The sequence below is a fragment of the Dipteris shenzhenensis genome, chromosome 19 (assembly GCF_047967505.1).
Source record: "Dipteris shenzhenensis isolate YYH24624 ecotype China chromosome 19, Dip_SZ_1.0, whole genome shotgun sequence".
NCBI lineage: Eukaryota > Viridiplantae > Streptophyta > Polypodiopsida > Gleicheniales > Dipteridaceae > Dipteris > Dipteris shenzhenensis.
Genome location: NC_141614.1, coordinates 30,728,564 through 30,751,723, shown reverse-complemented (window position 1 = coordinate 30,751,723; position 23,160 = coordinate 30,728,564). Strand labels below are relative to the sequence as shown.

Below are 23,160 nucleotides of genomic sequence, written 5' to 3'. Positions count from 1 at the left end.
TGGGACTCTGGACTGTCTCTTTTGTATTGTGTCCATAGTTGTGGACGGAAATATATATTTTGGTGGTTTCTCTATCTGGTTGGTTCATTGTCTATTGATGAGTCTGCACACCTATTGTATGCACATAAGTAAAGAAGTCTGTGATTCCACACCCACACCGCACACAGTGTGAGCTCCTGGGCATTACTATAAGTCTTCCCTGCGTGTACCCTCTGTTGGGTATTTTCTATCATGGTATCAGAGCCCAAGTAGGAGGCTCACAGGTGTGGGAGCCTGAAGGTAGGGACCTTGCTGAAGGACGACCCTGATTCAGAAGCTCTAGGGAATCGACTTCCACGACTGGAGGATTGTGCCCTTGCGAGAAGGAGGGTGACTCAGGTTCAGTCAGGTGCGTTTAAAGTTCGCAGTCCAGGTGATCTGGAGATGTACTTTTGTTGCAGACCTTGCCAAAGGAAGGACGGGTTGAAACAGACCCTCAGAGCATGGTGCCTGGAAGACTCGAGGTTGTTCACTCATTATGAGGGGGACGACTGGGAGATCGTGACGGCTGGATTGCTCGAGTTCAGAGGCAGGAACGTGACTAAAGGAGGTGGTACCAGGAGGTGCTACCAGAGATGGACCTGTGTACCAGGATGGTGTGCGGAAGCAGAACCGGACCTGGTGGAGCAGGAGCCACTGGATGAAAAGCTAGGAAAAGATTTCGACATCGAAGAGTTCCAGAGGACTACGACCAGGGAGTTACTGGAGCATCGTCATCGACGTGTTGGCATTGGGCCGAGATGTGTCGGTGAGAGGGGGTGTTGGAAAGGTCACCTCCCCATCTGTAAGCCCCCATATGAGGAGAGCATGGGGGAGGGAGACCTAGGGCAATACCCAACAGAAAAAGAGAGAAAGGGGCTGCCACATAGACAGCATCATGGCTGTCATGTGGGCAGCACATCTAGAGCTGTTATGGGTAGGACAGAGGGCCAGGATAGTGCGGAAGCATGGCAGATCTGTACGGATTACAGACGCCTGCTGTACGGCTGGTTTCAGGGACACGTACGGAGCTCAGGCAGGAGTCCTAGAGCTGGAACAAGCCTGGAGCAGAGGCAAGATAGTCTGGGACAGATTGCGATGGATCTAGGACATGGAGGCGCACTGTTTGCAGAGGCGCAGATAGGGTGTGCAGGCCCAGATCTGCAGCAGGAACTGTGGCTGTCAGTGGGCAGGAGACAGGCCTTTTATAGGCTGGATATATGCCTTGAAAGGAGGGCCAAAGGACCCTGAAAGTGTGGGCCGAAAGCCCTGGGGGAGTGTGCCCTTTTAGGGCTGGACCAGTCACAGACTGGTCGGCCAGTCTGTACCAGGCTGGTCGGTTTTTCCAGCCCCCTTGGGGGGCCTATAAAAAGAGAGGCCTCAGGCCTCATTTCACATCCAGCTTCCAGCAGATCCAGGGCAGAAAGGAGCAGCAGGCAGCCACCCTCTGGACCTACATTCAGGAGGATAGAGAGGAGTTGATAGAGTGTGAGGAAGATAGAGTAGGGAGTAGAGAGACTCACTGCACACACAATAGTGGGGATAATCACAATGAGTAAGTGGTACCTCCCCAAGTACACACATATATATCTATTATGGATAAGGTAGTAACCCTTAAGTACATCTAAGTACAAATGTGTACTTAGTGTACTTAAGTGTCCTACATTAAAGTACAACATAAAGTACTATTTACATAGGGTGGCCAGTGCCTTTACCCCAACAACCTCCCACTTAAAGGCAGTGTGCCCTCAAGGAGAGAAAGAATATTGGCCTCAACCAATACCCATAAGAGATCTGCAGTGTGCAAACCTCTCTGCAGCTAACCCTTTGGTTAACAGATCTGCCGGATTGTCGTCTGTATGCACCTTAACAAGCTTAATTTGCTTGTTTTCAAGCACCTCCCTGATAAAGTGATATTTCACATCTATGTGCTTCGTCTTTGCATGAAAGACAGGATTACGTGCCAACTGTATGGCACTCTGACTGTCACAATGCAACAATGGAATCTCCAATGGATAACCCAAATCTGCCACTAACCGAGATAGCCATATAGCCTCCTTGCATGCCTCAGTGGCTGCAATGTATTCTGCTTCTGTGGTAGACAATGCAACGCATTGCTGCATTCTAGATACCCACGACACTGCACCTCCAGTGAAAGTGAAAACATAGCCGGTAGTAGACTTCCGGGTATCAGGGTGACCGGCATAATCAGAGTCTATATAACCCTGCACTTTGGCATCTTGACTGCCGAAACATATACACAAGTCCTGTGTACCCTTTAGGTATCTCATGACACCTTTCACTGCATTCCAATGCTTCTTGCCAGGTTTAGCCATGTATCTGCTAACCACTCCCACTGCAAACGCAATATCGGGCCTGGTTGCAACCATAGCATACATGAGACTGCCACACGCTGATGCATACGGAATCTTTGACATCTCAGCTCTCTCAGCATCTGTCTGAGGGCTGTCCAAAGCACTGATTTTCACATAAGGAGGTAATGGAGTACCAATACTCTTCCCCCCCTCCATGTGAAATCTCTGCAAGACCTTGCCAATGTATTCCTTCTGAGACAAGTATAGCAACTGCTTTTCCCTATCCCGAAGTATGCGCATACCCAATATATGGTTGGCATCACCAAGATCCTTCATATCAAAGGTCTGGTGCAATCTCTTTTTCAAGGCATTCATCTCCTTATGAGATTTTCCAGCAATTAACATGTCATCCACATACAAAATGAGGATAAGTAAACTGCCATCTGAAGCTTTCTTGGTATATAAGCAGTGATCAATGTCACTTCTCCTGTAACCCTGGGTTCGCATGAATGTATCAAACTTATGATACCATTCCCTGGGTGCCTGTTTTAGACCATAAAGACTTTTCTTCAGTCTGCATACAAGCTTCTCTTTGCCCTTCACTGTAAAACCCTCTGGCTGCTGCATAAAAATTTCTTCATGTAAATCACCATGAAGAAATGCTGTTTTGACATCCATTTGGACCAAATCCATATCTGCATGTGCAACCAATGCTAATACAGTTCTGAGTGTTGTCATCTTGACAACGGGAGAGAATATCTCCTCAAAGTCAACACCATATTCCTGCTTGAACCCTTTGGCAACCAGTCTGGCTTTATGCCTTGGCTTTTCACCAGGTGTGACTTTAAGTCTATAAACCCATTTGCATGGTAGTACCTTCTTACCAGTAGGCAAGGGTACCAATTCCCAAGTGCCATTCTTGTGAAGACTGTCCATTTCAGACTTCATAGCAAGATCCCATTGAACCTTGTCTGCCCTCTGCCTAGCCTCTCTGTAGCATGAAGGCTCTCCACAATCAGTGAGCATCAAATAATCAATGCCTGGAACAAATCTTTCTGGCTGCCGCGTCTGTCTGGTTGACCTTCTAACCCAAAGACCATCATCTTGAGCTGGCTGTCCAGCCGGTCATCACCCAGATAAGGTGGCTGTTCCATGATTCCTGGCTGCATTTGCATGTCAGGAAGATCACCTAACTGTGCCTCATCCATTGGGATGTTTTCTGCCATAACTGGCTGTCCATTAGGATCTGCTGCAGCATCATTTAATGGCTGATTATGCTGCTGTTGTGGCTGATTTACAGCCTGTCTGTGTTGCCCATGATGCCTGTCATCATCAATAGTTACTTTTAAAGGTCCCTGCTATACAACAGGTTCCTTGAACATGATGGTTTCATCAAACACGACATCATTGCTGCGTATAAGTTTTCTGTTTTTGGGATCCCAAATCGTGTAGCCCATCTCACCTTTGTCACCGTAACCTAGGAATATGCATTTAAGAGACTTTGGATCCAGTTTAGTTCTGTCCTCCCTGCGTACATGCACATACGCGACACAACCAAAGACCCGTAGGTGTTTATAAGACGGAGGCTTGCCCATCCATGCTTGTTCAGGCACACCACCACATAGTCTCTTGTTTGGTGACCTGTTAATAAGGTGCACAGCTGTCTTTACAGCTTCAGCCCAAAATGTGTGGGGCAATGCAGCATGTGACAACATGGATCTGACTTTCTCTTGAATGGTCCTGAACATTTTTTCAGCTGTACCATTTTGTGGAGGATCATATGGTGCAGACAACACCCTTTGAATACCCTTTGCCTCACAGAATTCTTGAAACTCTTTGGACAAATACTCTCCACCATTGTCAGATCGTAAGGCTTTCTGTTTTTTGCCTGTCTCATTTTCAACTAGTGCAACAAACTTAGTGAAAGCCTTGAACGTATCACTCTTCTTTCTGAGAGTGTAAACCCACACTTTGCGGGTGGCGTCATCTATGAATGACAGTATGTACTTTGAACCTCCTAAAGAGAGTGTAGGCATCTCACACACATCTGTATGTACTAGCTCCAAGAGCTGTAATTTCTGATCTGACCTTCTCTTATGAGGTATTTGTACTTGACGACCGTAGAGACAAAATTCACATTTCTGTAAATCTGAATATTTTAGACTCGGCAAGTAACCAAAATGAGCCAATTGCTCCATTCCCTTAATACTCATATGGCCAAGCCGGCTATGCCACAATGAAATCTTTGGCAGCTCGGTGGCATTTACATCAGAATGCGGACAATGTCCAGCATGAAGTGAGTACAAAGTATCAACCTTAGGACCCCTGGCAATAGCCATTGCCCCTTTGCTGATTTTCCATTTCTGATTACCAAAGGTGGTAAGATAACCATCATCATCCAACAACCCTGTGGAAATCAAGTTCTTCTTCACCTCAGGAACAAGCCTGACATCACCTATACCAATGATAGAACATGCATGGTTATCACCAAGAAAGACAACTCCCTTCTGCCCTCCTGCATATCTGACAAACAGATCTCTGTAGGATGTCACATGAAAGGAAGCACCTGAATCTATAATCCAGGAAAACATATCTGATCCATCACCAGCATGAAGTGTATGAGCCTCCAGTGAAGAGGTGAAACATATCTCATGTCCACTGTCACTGTCACTAACATAAGTAACATTCAGCTCCTCTTTTTCTTTGCCCTTAGACTTGCCTTGAGCCTTGCCTTCTTTGGCTCTCTGGTCATTCTTCTTTTGAAAACACTTTTTCTCAATATGTCCCTTCTTGCCACAATAGTTGCATACAAGATCACTCTTAGAGCGGGACTTGCTCCTCTCTCTTTCTTTGTCTTTTCCACGTGTTTTGGACCTGCTGCGTGCATTCAAAGCATTTGACTTCCCAATAGCATTGTTCTTTCTGTTCATCTCTTCCTGTAGAAGAGCACTCTCCACATCTGCAAATACCAGAATGGTTTTTGAGTTGCTGGTAGAAGTCCTGAATGTGTCCCATGACTCAGGTAGAGAACATAGGATGAGTGTAGCTTTCAGCTCATCATCGAGCTTCAACCCCTGGTTGATCACCTGGCTGAATATGCTGTTAAACTCAATAATATGAGTGGACATAGCTGTCCCCTCCTTCATTTGAAGACCAACAAGCTTTTTTAGCCAGTAAGCTTTTCCCGTGGCACTTTTCTTGGCATAAGTATCCTCAAGACGTTGCCACATCTCCCACGCAGTAGGTTCATCCCTGATGCCTACAACCAGTGAATCAACAACTGTAAGCATAATGGTCGACCTGGCCAAGCCGTCCATCTTCTCCCACTGCTCATCAGTAATGTTGGAGGGCTTAACACCCTTCTCCTTTATAGGTTTGTACTGATCCTTCTGCATCAACACATTGTAGCATTGTGTCCTCCATATGTCGTAATTTTTAGCTCCTTCGAGCTTCTTTATCTGAAACAAGGACGACACGTCGCTGCTGGAACTCATGGTAAAGAAAATAGAGTTTGACTCCCTGTAGTCGTGCAATTTAGCACTAGTTACTCCAAGAAAATTCCCCCGCAGCGGAAGTACGATCAGAAAATGAACTTGGTACTGTTTCAGTGGCATAAAACCAACTGAAAGTCTTTCTCCCACTTGCTGCAGAAACAGTACAGCAAGCTGTTGTTGTCTGGTCTGCTGGTACAGCTGCTTCAAAGTGCTGTACAGCTGCTTCAAAGTGCTCCAGAAAAATCCCAGAACTGTTTTCTTAAAAGATAGCAGTACTTTTTGACTCTTTTTGACAGTCAAATCTGGTCAAACTTGCTGTGTGACAGTCCCGGACTGTCAAAAAACAGTGAATCTCTGATTGTGGATGAAGATCCCTGATTTTAGGCCTCCATATGCTTTAGAAACTTCCCCCCCAACTGAATTCACAGTTTGGAAGTGAGATTGCTCAAAAGCCCTTTGAATGCATGAAGAAAATCAGAGATTTGACCTCCAATTAAAAGATTGACCTTTGACCAAAAAAAAATTGTAAGTCAAATTTGCACTTTCAAAGCATAGTAGTGCTCCACGAGATAGTTTGATGCATGTAGAGTGCTTCCACTTGACAGATTGCCGGTCAGGCTACAAAAGCCCCAAATTTGACTAAAGTCAAACTTGGTCAAAATCGACCAAATCTGTACCAAATGTGGATGTACTTGCAGCAACAAACTAAAGCATTTGTCCCACGCATAATAGCATCAAAAGCCCCTTGAATTGACGGCACATTCCGTGCATTAACACAGTAAATGGCATCAACTGCTACTGCTCACAAGGCATGTGACTGCATGTCGTTTGACCTGCATCCAATAGCATACACTGCATGTGTCTAAATAGATCTGACCAATGCATATACCCAGTGCCAACACTGTGTACAATCACTGGCCAAGTGATAAGACCTGTCTCGACACTGTTTGCGGCATAAGCTAAGCCTCAGTGCGAGTGTAAGCCCTGCCCCAAGTAGAACACCTGGCTCATATGCCAATGGCGAAGTACAGTGCTGTCCCGTGGACAACGAATAAACAGTAAAGAATTCCTCCTCAATGTATGAGCCCAGTGAGACTCAAAGATCCTCCTCGATGTGCGTGTTAACGCAGAAATAAAATCTGCTGTCGAAGAGCAGGAAAGTACAGCAATGTGTGCCCTTGCACAGGGTGCACCCGTACCTTGCGTACCTTTGCACGCTTGACGGAGAACTTGTTCCTGCTTCGATTGGAGTGCACGCAGCCCTTGCTGGATAACTTCAGCACGTTCGATTTCGATGCTGGATTCCACGTAGAGGAGGAGCCCTACCGCCCTGGCCACGCCGATGCAGCCACGCCTTGAAGCCCTGGCCACGCCGATACAGCTGCGCTTTGCAGCCCTGGCCACGTAGATGCAGCCGCGTCAGCAGCCCTGGCCACGCCGATACAGCTGCGCTTTGCAGCCCTGGCCACGCAGATGCAGCCGCGTCAGCAGCCGTGGCCTGCGCTGATGCAGCCGCGTCATCGCTCTTTGGTACTCCTTGCAGCTACGCCGCCCGCGCCCTCGCCGTTGCAGCCTGCGCCCTTGCAGCCTCGCTATCGCGACTCGTCCGTACAAACCCGCGCTTGCAGACGCCCTTCGCGATCCGTCCGTACGGCTGTACGGACGACGTACGGCCGTACGGACTTGTCCGTACGGTAGGGGTAGGCTAGGGAGAGATGGGAGTGGAGGCGGAGGGAGAGAGCCCGTTGGCTCTGATACCAGTTGATAGAGTGTGAGGAAGATAGAGTAGGGAGTAGAGAGACTCACTGCACACACAATAGTGGGGATAATCACAATGAGTAAGTGGTACCTCCCCAAGTACACACATATATATCTATTATGGATAAGGTAGTAACCCTTAAGTACATCTAAGTACAAATGTGTACTTAGTGTACTTAAGTGTCCTACATTAAAGTACAACATAAAGTACTATTTACATAGGGTGGCCAGTGCCTTTACCCCAACAGGATAGAGAGGTGCTTGAAGGGCTGCAGACTTAGCCTCATTTCACATCCAGCTTCCAGCAGATCCAGGGCAGAAAGGAGCAGCAGGCAGCCACCCTCTGGACCTACATTCAGGAGCAGCAGGCAGCCACCCTCTGGACCTACATTCAGGAGGATAGAGAGGTGCTTGAAGGGCTGCAGACTTAGCCAGGAAAGGGCTGGGACCTTGGCTGTCATCTAGGGCAGAAAGGTGTTGAGATCACTGCATCATCTGGAGCAGCCAGTCCACCAGCAGAAGGAGCAGCAGCAGGGCTACCTTTGGGCCTATAGTCAGGAGGAGAAACAAGTACCTTGTGCTGCAGACTTAGCTTGCAGGAGGCTGCCCACCTAGGCTGGTTTCCAGACAACAAGGTGGAGAGGATCATTTTAGACGGAAAGTCTACTTACGGTCGAGGTGGAGCACGCGGACTCGAGTCTAGAGATAGCCAGCAGATAGGAGAAGTACCTTGTGGTAAGATCAGAGGACCACACCATTGGTGGGACTCTGGATCTGTCTCTTTTGTATTGTGTCCATAGTTGTGGACGGAAATATATATTTTGGTGGTTTCTCTATCTGGTTGGTTCATTGTCTATTGATGAGTCTGCACACCTATTGTATGCACATAAGTAAAGAAGTCTGTGATTCCACACCCACACCGCACACTGTGTGAGCTCCTGGGCATTACTATAAGTCTTCCGCTGCGTGTACCCTCTATTGGGTATTTTCTATCAATACGATCACGCTCATGGAAGTTTTGTTTGTCCCAGGTATCAAGAAAAACCTCATCTCCATTCTAGCCGTATCCTTGAATGGCTTTCGGGTTCTCTTTGATGGTTATTGATGTGCCGGGTACGATGACATCATAGTACTTATTGGATCACTTTCTTATGGGCTATATCATCTTGATGTTTATGACAAACAGCTTGCTATAGAGGCAAATTTGGTGGCTGAATCTGTAATTTTAGATTCCCACTATGGCATGTGAGGTTGGGTCACCTTAACTACAAAAGCTTGGTTAAAATGCATTCACAAAACATGGGGGTTTCTCTCCCACCCATGCATGCACTTGTTAAACATGTTTGTGAGGCATGCTTATTGGACAAAATGCAACGTTTTGTTGAAGAAGTGAAAGGAAAGCATGAAGCTGAACACGAAATGAGAATGCTTGCTTGCTTATGGAATGAAGAAAGGTGAGGTCCATATGTAGGCACCTCTACATGAGCCACCAAGCTCCACAATCATCTCCTCAATCATCTCCTCAATCAGCTCCTAGAATCTCTCAATCATCCTATGTGGCATCTACCACCACCTAACAGTGCTTATGGGCACCTAACTGTGCCTCTAGCACACACATAGAACCTAAGGTGTGCCTGGGGCATACACCTTGAGATATCCCATCAAACCCCCCCTCAAGGGAATGCCTTAGGCTATGTCAAGGATACATCTAGTCACATAGTGTCTCAAGCCATCTCATGGTAGTCAAGGATAAATCTATGGCTAGGATCTCATGCTAGCAAGGGTTCCCAAGGGTGTGAAGTCAACAAAGGGATACATAAGACCTTCCAATGGTTATCTCTCTTGCATGTACATACACATAATGTCTGCAGGAGGTACCATGGAGCAAAACACATACACATGGCCTACATCATATGGTGACCAGAGGTGTTTACAAAGAACACAATAGTTTATTTTATTCTTTTTGGAGGACTATCCAGGCAGAGTACCTTGACTCAACATAAAAGAGAGATCTGGAGCATATATGGAGATGGTTCAAAAAGCATAATCATCATAGGAGGCCTCATCTTGTGGAGGCACATCAACTGAAAGTAGATTGGCAGTTTCTGGTTTTGTAGTTGCTTCCTTTTTGGCAACCATTATCTTTGCAATCTGCAACAAGGAAGCCATGTTGGCATTCTCTTCATTTCACATATTTTGCATAAGCAAGCCATGAGAGGGTCTAACCTAAGAATTGGGCTGTGTCTACTCTCTTACAAGGCTAGAAAAAGCTGAAAAGCTTCAAAGTACAAGCATTTGGTGTAAAAAAAGAAGATTACTGATGAGCTAAGAAGAGAAAAAGCAGAGAAAAAGAGAGAAAAAGAGAGAAGGAAAGAGAGTACAAAAGAGAGGAAAAGTGGGGATAAAAGAGAGGAGTAAGGAGAGGAAAAGAGAGGAGCAAAGACTTGTAACCAAATTCCATAATAAAAATCATAATGGAAATGATACTTCAACTTGCATGCTTCATAGAGGTGGCTAAATGAAAGTATTCCAAGCAAATCCAGGTGTAGCAACCTAAAGGAAAGTTGTAGCCACAATTGTACTGATGCTATTCAATACTTTAAAACATCAGAAATGCCAAAATAGCACCAAACTCACAACATTGTTAAAACTGTCCAAAACAGAGGCCTGATCTTGGAGGGCTTGTATCTCACTCTTCAAAGCAAAGAAAAGAGGGCTTTCTAGGTAGAAATAAAGCTGGTATACCAGAGAAGAGCCACTGAAGAAGAGAGGCGAAATGCCGCGTCACGTCGCCATAGTCAGGAGCTTGAATGTCGACTGGTTTTTCGTCTGTTTCTCCCTCCCTGGTGGACCATTTCACTTCAAATATGGACAGGAGCTAGCTCATGCTGTTGTGCAAGCGTGGCTCAGAGGAATTTCGGAATGGCTGCTCTAGCAAGTCGTATTGCACGAAATAGCGTCAGGAAGAAGGCGGCTGTTGCGCAGGTCTGTGGGCACCATTGCCTAATTGCTCTGACGTGGAAGGTCGCCCATATGAAGGGTCTCTCCAGCCAGAAGGACTATGGGAATGGTTGCTTGTAGGTAGAGAACTCCGCCCTCCAAGTGGTTGGGCAGAAAGGGGCAAAATGGAGAGGAAGGTGAAGAAGAAGAAGAACAAGAAGAAGATGACATGGCATAAATGGGCTCAAGGAGGATCATAGTGCTCTGATACCATGTTGAAGAAGTGAAAGGAAAGCATGAAGCTGAACACGAAATGAGAATGCTTGCTTGCTTATGGAATGAAGAAAGGTGAGGTCCATATGTAGGCACCTCTACATGAGCCACCAAGCTCCACAATCATCTCCTCAATCAGCTCCTAGAATCTCTCAACCATCCTATGTGGCATCTACCACCACCTAACAGTGCTTATGGGCACCTAACTGTGCCTCTAGCACACACACACACAGAACCTAAGGTGTGCCTGGGGCATACACCTTGAGAATTCCCATCACGTTTCTCATTTCCAAAGGACAGTTGGTGCATCCAGGAAGCTTCACCTTGTGCATAGTGATGTGTGCGGGCCGATGCGGACAGCATCTCTTGGGGGCTGCCTTTACTTTTCTACCTTTGTGGATGACTACACCAGATTTGCTTGGATATATGGCATGAAGGTCAAATCTGATGTGTTTCCATGCTTCAGACATTAGCTTGCCATGGCTGAAAATGAATGAGGGAACAAGCTCCTTACTCTACGCACCGACAGGGGTGGAGAGTACATGTCCCGTGAACTCTCTGATTTTTTGGCAGCTCGGGGTATTATTCATCAATGTACAGTGCCTTATACTCCGCAGCAGAACGGGCTGGCAGAGAGGAAAAATTGGTCAGAGATGGAAATGGGCAGGTGCATGCTCAAAGGGAAGTCTTTGCCAAATAAGTTTTGGTTGGATGTTGTCATGTGCTCCAACTATGTGCTCAATCGGGCACCCACAAAGGCATTGAAGACTGTCACACCTTCAAGGCATGGAACGGTCGCAAACCTGAAATATCTCATATGCGGGTGTTTGGGTCATTGGCTTATGCTCATGTGCCATCTCAGCTGAGGCACAAGCTGGGAGACAAAGCTGTAAAATGCATTTTCATTGGTTACAATGCAGAGAGCAAGGGATACATGTTGTATCAACCCAGTACGGGCAAGGTCATTGTCAGTAGGGATGTTGTCTTCTCTGAAAATGTGCCTTTACCTTGGCTGGAATGCACAAGACAGCCTACTGTTGATTCTTCAGATGTCTTTGATACAATGTTGTCTCTCTTTCAGTTGCCCATAGATGCATAGCAGCTAGTGCAGAGTGTTGTGCCATACACTTCTACTAGTGCACATCCTCCTCCAATAGTTCTTGCTCAGCCTGATATTGATATGCCTTTAGTTGATGATCATGCTATTGAGCAAGTAGTTTCACAGGAAAGTGTTGTCATTAAACAGAAAAAATCAGTCTCGAGATGGTGTTTGGACACACTCAGGGACAGCAAACAAGCGGGGCCTTTGCCAGCCCGCACTAGAGGTGCGCATAAACAGATGCATGGCAACTATTTGGTCGTAGCATTGGTTGCTACTGCTTGCAATGAGGAACCTTTATTCACAAGGATGCCTTTGACAGCAAGGAAGGGATGGATGCCATGAAGGCTGAGCTTGAATCCATTCATGCAAACAACACTTTGGAGTTGTGTGACTTGCCAGCAGGCAAGCGTGCCATTGGCACAAAGTGGGTCTACAAGGTGAAAAGGAAAGCTGATAGCAGTGTTGACCGCCTAAAAGCCCGCTTGGTTGCAAAGGGATATTCACAGCAGCACATCATTGACTTTGAGGAGACCTTTGCTCCCACCTCACGTATTACTCCTATCAGGTGTGTTATTGCTATGGCATCTCATCGGCATTGGGAGGTTCATCAACTGGACATCAAGACTGCCACTTGGTTTTGAACAATTTTGTCATGAAAATATGGTTTGCCGGCTCAGAAAAGCCCTCTATGGCTTGAAGCAAGCACCGGGCATGGTATGTGAAGATGACATGCTTATCATTGGGCCACATATGGAACAAATTGCAGATTTCAAGGCTGATTTACAGCAGTCTTTTGCCATGACAGATATGGGCTGGTTGCACCATTATTTGGGCATACAATTTGCATATGTTGAGGGGGGTGTAATGATGAGTCAGTCCAAGTATATTGGACAGCTCGTTGATCGCTTCGAGTTTGAGGATTGCAAGCCAGTTTCTACTCCATTGGAGCCTGGTTTTCGTTTCTCCTCCGAGGATGGAAGTTCGCCATTTGATGCATCCCTTTATCAGTAGGCTGCTGGTTGCCTCATAGTCCTTTGTCATACGCGGCCTGATCTTGAGTATGCCATTTCCCAGCTCAGCATGTACATGCACAAGCCTATTACGTAGCATTGGCAAGCAGTGACACGGGTTTTCGATACTTGAAGGCCACACAACATTTGGGTTTACTCTATGGTTCAGAGGCCCCACTTGTTTTGCATGCATTCACGGACATTGATTGGGCAAGATGTTACGACACTAGGGTGTCACATAGCGGCTGTTTTATGCTTGGAGCTTCATGCATCTCTTACTCTATGGTTCAGCAAGAAGCAGCCTACAGTTGCTACATCCAGTTGTGAGGCTGAGTACAGAGCAGCTTTCACAGTTACAATTGAGTGCGTGTAACAGAGGGTTACTTTTTACTTAGGCTAAACTTAGGCTAAAGTTAGTGGAAAGGCCTTTATTGGCTTGTAAGTGTTTTTTTCCTTTCTTTAGGGGATACCATAAGTTGCCACGTGGCATCCTAGGAGGTAATCCCATAAGCAATACTGCTTTGTACTCACCTGGGCCAAATCTATATAAGGGCTCTAGTTGTACTTGGCATTTATGTGGCTTATGCCTACCCCTTACAAGCCTTGGATACCACGGGTTTCCAGGTACTCTCATTGTGATTATGCATTTGGGATTACATGCTGCTCTGTACATTTGCAACCTAGCTGCTATCCTTAGGCTTCCCTCCTAGTGGTTTAGGGCAGATCTAGCTAGGCTGTAGGCTAGCTTAGTTTATGTGATTGGATGAAATCCCTTGGGAAATTCTGTGTTTATTTGAATACAACGACTCTTTGCTTTGCACACAAAGGCAAAAATTTGTGTTGCAAGGTTTAAGAGCCCCAAAAACGCAGCTGATTTCAGCAAGGCAGCTAACCAAGGAACTCAAGAAGAGAGAACTTTATATGCACTACATGTGACAGAACATCTAGCGGAGAGTACTCCTCAAGGGGAGGATGTTGATATGAAGCAATTGCGTACTCACGAGTGGAGGATGTTTAATTGCTGATGTATCAACATTTTTGAATTGCTACACATCGTTGTCGTCCACTAGAGAATACTCCTTGCTAGATGTTCCGTTGAGTGCAATGCATATAAAGTGCTCTCTTTCTTCAATTCTGCTGAGATCAGCTGCTTTTTTGGGGCTGTTAAACCTTGCAACACAATTATTTTGCCTTTGTGTACAAAGCAACTTTGGATGGACTTCATTACTTGACTGACTTCTACAGACAAAGGATGGGACAGCATCTATGTGGTGGTTGACAGGCTGACAAAAGTGGCCCATTTTATCCCTACCAAGTTATGGTATTCAGCATTGCAAGTGGCTTGGTGATTTCTCGGGAGATGGTCAGGGACAGAGAGGTGAAGTTCATGGGTAACTTTTGGTAGGAATTATTCACAGCAGTGGCACCATACTACTAGCACATCACACCATCTGGAGACTGATGGTCCATCGGAGAGGGTGAACAAATGGGTGAGGAATACCTGAGGCACTTATGCCATGACACTCACAAGTCTTGGGATAAATGGCTTGGACTTGCAGAATTTGGTAACAACAGTATCAAGCATTTATCTATTGGGATGGGTCCATTCGAAGCAATATATGGATGCAAAGTTATGAAAAATCAGCAAGCCCGGGATGATTTGGATGAACAGAGGGTATGCACAGCGGAAGACTGATAGTAATGCCCAGGAGCTCACACAGTGTGATGTGGGGTGTGGAATCACAAACTTCTTAACTTATGTGCATAGATGTGCAAGCCAGTAAATGGATAATGCTCAGAGACAAATATAGAAGCAACACTTTATATTTCCGTCCGTCCAGAAACTAGGACAGGATGCAATACCAAAAGGTCCTCCTACTACAAGCCTGGCACTTCTAGATCTCTGAGCCCGCGTGCTCCACCTCGAGCATATGTAGACTCTCTGTCTAGATCACTTCCACCTTGCTGTCCGGAAGCCAGCCTAGGTGGGCAGCCACACTAGCTCAGTCTGCAGCTTCTCCTAGGTCACCTTGTCCTCCTGAATGTAGGCCTAAGGCTCCCCCTTTGCTGCTCCTGTCTGCTGTCCTGAGGGCTGCTCCAAGTGATAATGATCTCAGCAACCTTCTGCCCTAGAAGACAGTTTAGGTTCAGCCTCTTCTTGGAGCTAAGTCTGCAGCAACACCTCTCTCCTTCACTTCCTGTGTAGAGGCCCAAGGATGGTGGATGTGCTGCTCCTTTCTGCTCCTCCCAAAGCTGCTCTGCTGGATATGAAATGAGGCCTAGGGCCTCTCCTTTTATAGGGCTCAAAGCCCCCTTGAACTAACCGACCAGCCAGCCCTAAATGGGCCGACCAGTCGGCCCCCCCGCTCCCAGTCTGTAAAACCGACCTGGTTGGGGCTTTTCTTCAGACCCTATATAAGGGCCCTGGCTAGGCCCTTTTGGGCTGCTGCTAGGCTGCCCTTTTGTTGCTGCTGGAGACCCTCTTGCAGGCTTCATACCTGCCCACAGACCCCCACCATGCAGCCGTACTGGTCGGCGCACCCTGCTGATGTCATTGGCCTCCAAGGATCTGCACAGTCCCTTACAACCATGTGTCATCACCCGTACTTAGAGACGTTGATGTCCCGTACTGTTCCTTCAGGGATCCTCCTCTATTGGCTGTGAGGTGCTGCCCATGTGGCAGCCCCCTCCCTCTCTCTTCTCTGGGCATCTTCTACCCTAGGTCTCCCTCCCCCACGCTCTCCATATATGGGGGCTTACAGATGGGGAGGTGACCATTCCAACAGCCATATCATCTACATCCCAAGCCCTTGTGGGCTTTAGAGACAAAGTACTCGGTAGCAAAATATAACCTGAAGATGAAAATTCTTGGCAGCTGGCTGACCAGCAGCACTCGCTGTTATGGATTATTTTTCAGGCTGCTCAACTTTATATTGCTGTTTTGGCATTCCTTCTGTGACGGCCATAGTTACATTTTGAGGACAAAAGTCCTTAGGAAGGGATGGCTGTAATGAAGGAGGTAAATGGGCTGAATAGTGGTAGCCCTAGGGGCAAATGAGCAGGTTAGAGGGGTCACAATTGGTGATATTTGGAAGGGACTACATAAGTACGCCTCCCCTCACTCTTGTAGCCACGTTTTGATGTGACATCTTATCTAATCTATGCTTCGCTTCTTCCTGTCCATCCTACCACAGAGGGGCATGTGCAACATGCTCTTGGGTAGGCAGGCTTTCGGAGACATCACCCCACCTTGGATCACATCTTCACCTTGAGGGCTATTAGTGAGGAGGGGAAGTTGAGACGCCAGAAAGTCCACACTTGCTTTGTGGACTTTCGTAAGGTCTTCAACACAGTGCCGCGTTCTCACTTGTTCAGGAGGCTATAGGAGTTTGTGTTCCCAGAGGTCATGATTTGGGGGTTATGAGTCTATGAGTTCGTCAAAGGGAGGGTACGTGCCCCAGGAGGTCTGTCGGACTGGGTTGAGAGCACTATTGGAGTGAAGCAAAGCTGCCGCCTCTCCCAGACTCTTTTCGGACTTTATATTGATGAGATTACATCCTTTGTAGACCGCCTTGGAGGAGAGGGTTCACTTTAGGCTGATTTGATGGTGCAGATATTGTTGTTCGGAGATGACATACTCTTCATATCGTTCTGCAGAGAAACATATGGAGGTGTTCCATAGAAGAGAGACACCTGACAGTTAACCTTGGGAAGACTAAAGTTATGATCTTCAACACCTCGCGAGCAGTGCTCCATTGACAGAGTTTCACATATGGAGGTGAGTCAGTGGAGGTTGTGCAGTGTTACACATATTTGGGTGCAGTATACATAGCACCAGTCTTCACGATGACTCATGCAGCTAGAGCAATACTCATATGAGGATAGGGTGCTCTAGCTCGACTTGAGAGATAGTGCTTCGGCAAACCTCTTGTCACCCCCGACGAAAGGTTGGCTTTTTGACACTTTGGTGAGACCGATATTGGACTCTATTTCATGGAGATGCGACGACACAGAGATGGACTGATGCGACAGACTAGGGAGAGCAGCAGGAGATGATGCCAGAGGGTACTCAAGTCGACTGAGCATAGAGACACGTCATAGATTTCTTTGCATTTGAGTCAGCCCAAGAGGATGTTGAGGAGGAGCAGCTAGATGAGATGAGGACATCATGGGTCAGGAGTGAGAGCCATGCTAGATGAGAGGCACATAGACCACATGTAACACGGCGAGTGTCTATCTCAGAGGAGATTGTCAGAGACGAGGTGTCACTCTTGACGTAGCCCATCGGATACAGAGATTGAGACGACCATGTCCTCCGCCACCTCGCGTGACAGCTCGACAGATAGACACGTGAGCTCTTCGCATCTCATTGGGGAGCCACTATGGCACCTGGATACATGGACCTTGGGCATGTACTCAGAGCATTATCCTTGGGTACTTGATGCTTGTCTTTGTTTTGATAATACTAGATTAGCACCTTAGTACTCAGCAAGGGCCTTAGTGAGCCATTTGCTTCAGCCCACAGTGGCTTGTATGAGCTACCTTTTGCTTTTGTACTTTGTCTCATAGGCCTGCGAGGCCTCTTGCAGATGTTAATCTCTCGCTCTCTCTCGTATTTCGGAGTTTCTATAGAGATTAATGTCTTTGTATTTCGGAGGAGGGATTCATCACACCACCGGGGTACACTGAGCTTCATATGCCTCACTCACTACGGATCTCCATCGGACGGTTTCGGGTATCATCACACCGCCTCCGCATAGAGAGCGGCAGAGCAGAGGGGATTCCTAGGGAGCATCGCTTATGCATATTGTGCGACTGTCAGGAGGTTGAGTCGGAGGAGCATTTTATTTTCAGGTGCCCAGTGTACTACGAGATCCGAGGTCGCTACCACTGCCTCTTCAGAGACAGCTCCGGGCTCCTTTCCAGATTCCTCGCATACCCAGATCAGAGATGCCTTGCGGCCTTCATTCACGAGGGGGTCCGACACAGAGAGTACTCACTCTGGCGACAGGGCTTGGCCACATCATCAGACACCTCTCAGAGCAGGATCACAGAGTTCTTCCCATGGAGTGACATTGATCGTCTAGTCTCTAGCCGTAGACGTGACAGAGACCCCGACCCGACGACTGCAGCACGACACATGAGACATCGAGGGGACACACAGATCACTCTGTGGGACCTCCCGTCATTGTTTAGACCCGGGATACGTCCCACGGGAGTCACGGTGGCTCTGGTCTTGCGTTGAGCCTTGTTTAGGAGACTGAGACACATGGCACCCCTTGACGGGCGCCAGCGTCCCATCACCGGCTATGCACCAGCCAGGGTGACATGACATACGGAGGATTCCACTCCGCTCTAGTCCTTTTCTTTTCATTGTTACTGTTACATCCAGATGTATTTGATTATGTATGATCAGACTTAGGATTCAGCATGGGTGATGATGCTCGTCTCAGTAGCTCCACCCTTACTGTGATTTGTATCAGGTTTTCTTTCAGTCTCAGACCCATTGGTCTTCCGAAGTCTCTAATAAAATTTCTTTCTTTCTTTCTCTCTTTCTAATAAACTTTCTATCTTTTTCTCTCTCTAATAAACCTTCTATCTTTTTTTCTCTCTCATGCCCCCTCCTCTCCCTCTTTCTTCTACCTCCCCTTTCCCATTTCTCCCTTTCTATCACCCCTTCTGGTAAATCTATCATCTCCTTCCCTCATCCCCTCTGTTACAATGCTGATGATACGAGTGTTCGCTTCTTTTGTGCATAGACTAAATTTGCAGTTTGCATTGGTAGGAGTGGCAAAAGTCACCATGTTATCCTAAGAGGAATCGACCCAAGCTTTTCATTAATTTATGATTGTTGGGATTCAGGCCGCATGCTGTATTCTTGGATAATAGCTGCTTATATTCTTTGTTATTATTTTTGATCAATTGACTGTACTCAGTTTGTCTAATTGTGGTTGAGCTGTAAATAATCAATGCTTTTCTGAGAAGTTTTCTGTTACATGACTTTGCAGCAGTGAGGAGGATGGAGTTATTGCAGAGGAAGATTCACAGAAAGCAGATCTGGAGCAAAAGGTGATTCTCAGGTTTCAAAAGCAGCTGTGTACTAACAGACAAAATGTACTCAGGACTAATCTTGAGAACAAGACTGTCATGACAAGAGAAATGATTATTTATTTAATTAATAGTCATTATAACCTTATTATTGTTAGGGGCCAATTTGATGGTGCGGTTATATGTTTGTATTTATGATCGATCAAACGGTGTACATAGTACCGCCAAAACTATGTAACATTGGTCAATGATTAGTAATAAAGATGTGCACACACGTGTCTAGGTCCTAGGGGCAATAGGAAAGGGAAAGGGTGCATTAGAGTGCATTGAATGGGTCATAGGATAAGGGTAGGTGTAAATGGGAAGATGGAACTTGAGTGATCTCAAGGGACATTAATGAAAGGGTATCACTCTTTCTTTGAAAATCTCACATAGCATTCTCTCTACCACATTCATTCGTCATCTCTCTCCCACCTTGCATGTAGGTCGAAAAAGAAACAAGTACTCTCACGAGGGCGCTCTTCCCCATTGGAGGGCCAATCGGCGTTCAAATTCTGCATGCATTGCACACATTTGCATTTTCAAAAAGTGTGGATCTTCACATTTGGTATCAGAGCGGTGACGATCCACGAGCGGGACGAGAAGAGGGCGACAGCTGCGGACGACGGAAGTCACAAGAGAAGTTGCAGAAGAGGATCACTGTGGAAGGGGAGAGTGGCCGACACACACAAGCAGGATAAACACAAGAAGTGTGGGGATAAAACGTATGTGTGTAGCACACAGTCAACCTTTTATATGAAAGGATAAGGTTACAACACTAAGTACGGTGTACTTAGTGTACTTAACAAATAAAGTACTAAGTGTACTAACTGTACTTGGGTGGCCATAGTGCCTTTACCCCAACAACCTCCCACTTAAAGGCAATATGCCCTCAAGTAAAAATAAATGAGGTTCAACCTATACCCATCAACTGTCGGCAATGTGCAAACCGCTCTGCAGGCAAGCCTTTTGTCAACAGATCTGCTGGATTATCATCTGTGTGAATCTTGACAAGCTGAATCAGCTTATCATCTATTACCTCGCTGATGAAGTGATACTTCACATCAATGTGCTTTGTCTTTGCATGAAAGACAGGATTGTGTGCCAACTGAATAGCACTCTGACTGTCACAATGCAACAATGGAATATCACCTGTAATACCCAAGTCTCCCACTAGCCGAGATAACCATAAGGCCTCCTTGCATGCCTCTGTGGCTGCAATATATTCAGCTTCCGTGGTAGACAAGGCTATGCACTGCTTGCATCCTTGACATCCATGACATTGCACCTCCAGTGAATGTATATCTGGATGACCAGCAAAATCTGAATCCACATAACCATGCACCTTTGCATCTCGCTTGCCAAAGCATATGCACAACTCCTGTGTGCCCTTCAGGTATCTCATGATACCTTTCACTGCATTCCAATGCTTCTTGCCTGGATTTGCCATATACCTGCTAACCACTCCCACTGCAAACGCAATATCAGGTCTGGTAGCAACCATGGCATACATGAGACTGCCACAAGCTGAAGCATACGGAATCTTGGCCATTTCAGCCCTATCAGAATCTGAGTGTGGGCTGTCCATTGCACTGAGTTTCACATACGGAGGCAATGGAGAACTAAGGGTTTTCCCCCCCTCCATATGAAACCTGTGCAATACTTTGCCAATATATTCGGTCTGAGACAAATACAACAAACGCTGTCCCCTGTCTCTCCGTATCCGCATTCCCAGTATGTGATTTGCATCACCAAGGTCCTTCATATCAAAGGCCTCATGCAATCTTTTCTTAAGGTCATCAAGCTCCTTACGAGCTCTACCAGCAATAAGCATGTCATCCACATATTAAATGAGAATGATTAAGCTGCCATTGGCAGCCCTTTTGGTATATAAGCAGTGATCGTCATCACTTCTCCTGAAACCTTGGGACTTCATGAAGGTATCAAATTTCTTATACCATTCCCTTGGTGCCTGTTTCAGCCCGTAAAGGCTCTTTTTAAGCTTGCATACAAGTGACTCCTTGCCCTTGACTGCAAATCCTTCTGGCTGCTGCATGTAGATCTCCTCATGAAGATCACCGTGAAGAAAGGCTGTCTTCACATCCTTTTGGCATAATTCCAAATTCTCACATGCAACCAAAGCAAGTACAATCCTGAGTGTGGTCATCTTAACCACTGGAGAAAAGATCTCATCAAAATCGACACCATACTCCTGCTTAAAGCCTTTGGCAACCAACCTGGCTTTATACCTTGGCTTAGCTCCAAGTGTGACTTTCAATCTATACACCCACTTGCATGGCAGTACTTTCATGTCCTTAGGCAACTGCACCAATTCCCAAGTACCATTTTTATGGAGACTGTCCATTTCAGACTTCATGGCTAGTTCTCCACAATCTGTAAGCATAATAAAATCTGCTCCTGGAACAAATCTGTCTGGCGGTTTCATTTGTCGAGTGGACCTTCGGACCCATTGGTCTTGCTGTCCAACTTGCTGCTCACCCAAAACAGGTTGCTGTTCTAGTAGATCAGGCTGCAGAATTATGCCTGGGAGGTCTTCCAAAGGTGGCATGTCCCGTAGTCCATCTTCCGCCACTGCGGGCTGTCCATTTGGACCTGCTGCAGCATCATGCATTGCCTGATTACGCTGCTGTTGTGGCTGATTCGCAGCCTGCCTGAATTGTACAGGATGTCCCGAGTCATCAATGTCAACCTCTGAAGCATCAGAAGGCTTATCTGCTGCCTTAAACATACATGACTCATCAAATAAGACATCATTGCTGCGTATTAGCTTCTTATTCACAGGATCCCATAGGCGGTAACCCATCTCACCACTATCACCATATCCAAGAAAAATGCATTTAAGAGACTTAGGATCAAGCTTGCTGCGATTTTCTCTGCGTATATGCACGTACGCAGTGCAGCCAAAGACCCTCAAGTGCTTATAGGAAGGAGGTTTCCCTGTCCAAAGCTCCTCTGGCACTCTGCCATCTAGTCTTTTATTTGGTGACCTATTGATGAGGTGTACTGCTGTTTTTACAGCTTCAGCCCAAAATCCATGAGGTAAAGCAGCATGTGACATCATAGAGCGAGACTTTTCCTGTATGGTTCTATTCATACGCTCTGTAGTGCCATTTTGCGCTGGACTGTAAGGAGCAGTGAGTTCTCTTTTAATACCTCTAGCATCACAAAATGCATTGAATGCATTAGACATATACTCCCCACCGTTATCTAACCGCAAAGCCTTCAGTGTTCTGCCTGTTTGGTTCTCAACCATAGCAAGCCATTTCTGGAACACTGGAAAGACATCACTCTTCAATCGAAGAGGATACACCCGCACCTTCCTTGTGGAATCATCTATAAATGTGACAAAGTACCGTGCACCTCCACGTGAAGGACTAGGCATCTCACACACGTCTGTTTGTCCTAATCTCCTTTTATGAGGACACTGTATTTGTCTACCATATATGCAGTGCTCACAAAACTTTAAATCAGAAAATTTAAGAGACGGTAAGTAGCCAAGGCGAGCCGATTGCTCCATTCCACTTATGCTCATATGTCCCATCCGGCTATGCCACATAGAAATATCCGGCAGCTCGGTGGCATGAATATCAGCATGATTACATACTTTAGCATGAAGAGTATACATTGTGTCAACCTTAGAGCCTCTGGCAACAACCAGGGCATCTTTGGTGACCTTCCAGAAACCATGACCAAAGCTGGTCACAAAACCTTCGTCATCCAACATGCCAGTAGAAATCAGATTTTTCTTGACTTCGGGTACATGCCTAACATTGTGAAGCATAAGCTGAGTACCATCAGCAAATACAAGCCTGACATCTTCAACACCAACAATACTGCATGAATGATTATCCCCTAGAAAAACGACTCCATTACTGCCTGCTGCATATCTACAAACAATTCTTTGTAAGGTGTAACGTGGAATGAGGCACCTGAGTCAATGATCCAAGAGTGCATGTCTGCAAAATCTCCTGCATGGAGAGAATGAGCATCCAAAGTAGAGAGAAATAGAACCTCTCCCTCACTGTCATAACCGTGTGTAGAATGAAGCTCTTCAATCTTCACACTGTTCTTGCCATTGCTTACTGGTACAATTGCTTTTGCATCTGACGCATCAGTGTTTTTGGCTTTGTCTCTCTTATCAT

At 46.3% G+C, this 23,160-nt stretch overlaps 1 protein-coding gene across 2 annotated transcripts in view; it reads left to right on the top strand.

Annotated features, from left to right (window-relative positions):
* The window catches only part of LOC147890337 (YTH family protein), a 109,754-nt gene that overhangs the window by 18,768 nt on the left and 67,826 nt on the right, over positions 1 to 23,160 (top strand). Inside the window, exon 3 of one of the 2 annotated variants that reach the window (XM_087390174.1) lies at positions 18,922 to 18,979. In XM_087390174.1, the coding sequence (XP_087246300.1) occupies positions 18,922 to 18,979 (58 nt within the window). Of the gene's footprint in view, positions 1 to 18,918; positions 18,980 to 23,160 lie in introns of both variants that reach the window. The other variant, XM_087390172.1, reaches the window with a different exon arrangement.